The sequence below is a fragment of the Merops nubicus genome, unplaced genomic scaffold (assembly GCF_000691845.1).
Source record: "Merops nubicus isolate BGI_N331 unplaced genomic scaffold, ASM69184v1 scaffold18778, whole genome shotgun sequence".
Taxonomy (NCBI): Eukaryota; Metazoa; Chordata; class Aves; order Coraciiformes; family Meropidae; genus Merops; species Merops nubicus.
Genome location: NW_008625302.1, coordinates 6,087 through 8,550, shown reverse-complemented (window position 1 = coordinate 8,550; position 2,464 = coordinate 6,087). Strand labels below are relative to the sequence as shown.

The 2,464-nt window shown below is 52.8% G+C and overlaps 1 protein-coding gene across 1 annotated transcript in view; it reads left to right on the top strand.

Moving 5' to 3' along the window:
* The first annotated feature begins 726 nt into the window (after positions 1 to 726).
* The window catches only part of IQCD (IQ motif containing D), a 6,637-nt gene continuing 4,899 nt past the window's right edge, over positions 727 to 2,464 (top strand). Inside the window, exon 1 of the mRNA XM_008945637.1 lies at positions 727 to 1,341. Coding sequence (XP_008943885.1) covers positions 727 to 1,341 — 615 coding nt within the window. The remainder of the gene's footprint in view (positions 1,342 to 2,464) is intronic.

The following is a 2,464-nucleotide window of genomic DNA, read 5'->3' as shown; positions in this document are numbered from 1 at the left end:
CTCTCAGACTCTGGCTCTCCTACAACCAGGGGATCCCCGGGTTCTCCCGGCACCTCGCCGCCCCCAGACCCGCCCCGAGAGGACCCTTTTCTCCCTGCCAGCCTCCCCACACGGCCCCCTCCCCTTGTCCTCGCCGGCGCAGCCCCTCCCGGGCACCCAGATCTCCGCTCCCACCTCGCCCCTCTGGCAGTGCCAGGCCTGGAAGGACGGAGGTGGGTGTTTCACAGCCCTGCCCTGCGCTCCTGGGATGGCGGAGCTGCGGTGTGTGCCCTCCTCCGCAGCCGCTGCTCGGGAGTTGGGAGCTTTCCCCTACTGCCCTTCAAAGCCAGAGGTCCTTTACTCTCCTCCCTTCCCGCGGGTGTTCGACAGCCTCTCTGGGGTGGAGCCCAGACACAAGACCCCACGTCCTGAGCCTGTGCCCAGACCCAGGGGGAGCACTGGTGTCATTTAGAACTCCCACGATTTCCCAAACTACATTATTTGTCTAATGCTGTCACCATATTTTCATTTTAGAGATAAAGTCTGAGAAAGAAGAATATGAGATAGATGCAGCAGAGATGTTCTCTGGCTGAGTCTCACCTTGTGTAACAGATGTTGTGTCCTTCCTAGACCTCAAAGTACTCAACTCACAAGTGTTTAACTGAAGCCATGGCAACAGTGGATCCAGCTGTGCTCCAAATACCATCTCAGGCTGTGAAGCAAAGAAACAAGCCCTTGGTGAAGGGCATGGCAACTCCAGAGAAGGCAGCGACCACAGTAGACACCACAAAGATGTTAGATCCGTGCTGGTTAAAACCTGATAGCATGGAGATGGAAAGAGTCGTAACTGTCTTGGACAAGACGATTGCCAAGCTGGAGATGAGCAGTTTGATCCCACGTGTTATCGACTCTCCGGACAGGTTTGCTGGTTTGCTGGGACCTGAGATCACAAAGAGCCTGGCTGAGCACCAGGAGCTTGCAAACGAAATGGAGCACCTGCTCGCCAGCTCTGGAGAAGGGACCACAGTGAGAGCTGAGGAACAACAGCACTGCCTCTGCTTGCTCCAGCAGCGCCTGAAACGTTCTGCTAGAAATGTCCTGAGACTCCTACTGGCCAACCCTTCTCTTTGCCAGGCCCTGAAGTCCGAAGCCTGGGGGACAGAGTCACCAGCTGAAAGGTTTATCAAAGCCTTTGGGGAGTTCAGGGACTTCATGCTTGAAAGACTCCTGACTAGTCCTGTGGAAGAGGAAAAAAAGATCCAGCTCACAGAAGACATCTCCCTCCAGATAAAGCAGAACACTGAAACCATCACAGCTTTACAGGCAGAACTGGCAGCAGCGATCCAGACTCGAGAGGAGGAGGTATGATGTTGTGGAACATGTTTTCCAACAAAGCGTTACTGAAACAAAACTTTGGTAAGCTAAACCCCCATCTCTTCCTTGCAGTTCCTGGAAGGAAGCTCCAGAAATTATTTCCAAACCAGATCCTAAATTTAAAGACATTATTTTAATTGTAAAATATTAAAAATGCTTCTTGCATGCTTCGTTTTTCTTTTTTAACTTGAATTTGGCATGTTTTGAACCTGTTCACCAGCCAACTCGACTGACACAAGTCGTTGAGTTTAAAAAGGAGCTGGAGGAGAGGCACAAATTGCAGGTGCCAGTGTAAGGCTTCCCCCACTGATGAGGAAACGATGAAAAGTCATTCCAGGGAGAGCCTGCTTGGATTAAAATCCATTTTTAATATCTGCTCTGCCTTTGCTCTTGCTTAAAACAATGTTTCTGTGACTTCCAGCTCGGCAGTATTAGCTGCCTGAGCTGTGATTAATACGTGATTATATGAATTCTCATTATTTCAGAGGAGGCAACCGAGGTACTGATAACTGCCAGGGCATTTCCCAGTGCCACATCCTAGCCCTGGCACTCCTGACAGGCAATCCTTCCTTTTATCCATATGCTTTTCTTTCTCCTTCCCTCGAGAGGGGTGGAGAGCAAGGTTGTGTCACGTGCTCGCCGCTCTGAATGCCACCAAGGGAGGCAGGGGGCTGATTTCCCCGTTCACCCCCCGCCTGGCAGAGCTGTGAATCGAGGCACTGGAGATTTTTATGTGCCATCTGGCAGCTGGTCCAGGGCATCACGGATAAATCTGTTTCACTGGTCCCAGCTGAGGGTAGCACACGGAGCTGCGGCCCTCAGACAGCCACTGTGAGCCTGGGGCTCGCTCCAGGGGCCCTGGTTTTGGCTCTCCCTCAGATGGCAGTGCCAGTGGGGCTCAGTCTGGTTTGTCCCCGGGCTGCCTTTGTTCCCAGGCTCACAGAGGAGCAGTGGGGGAAAGTTTTCACTGTGTAAATCTAACCCAGTTCCCTCAGCCAGCAGTGGCAGGTCCCTGTTGCTGCCAGATCAGGAGGGTGTCCTCTTAGATCTATAGGTCTGCGAAGCTGCTGAGGGGCTGGAGCATCTCTGTGACAGGACAGGCTGAGAGCCC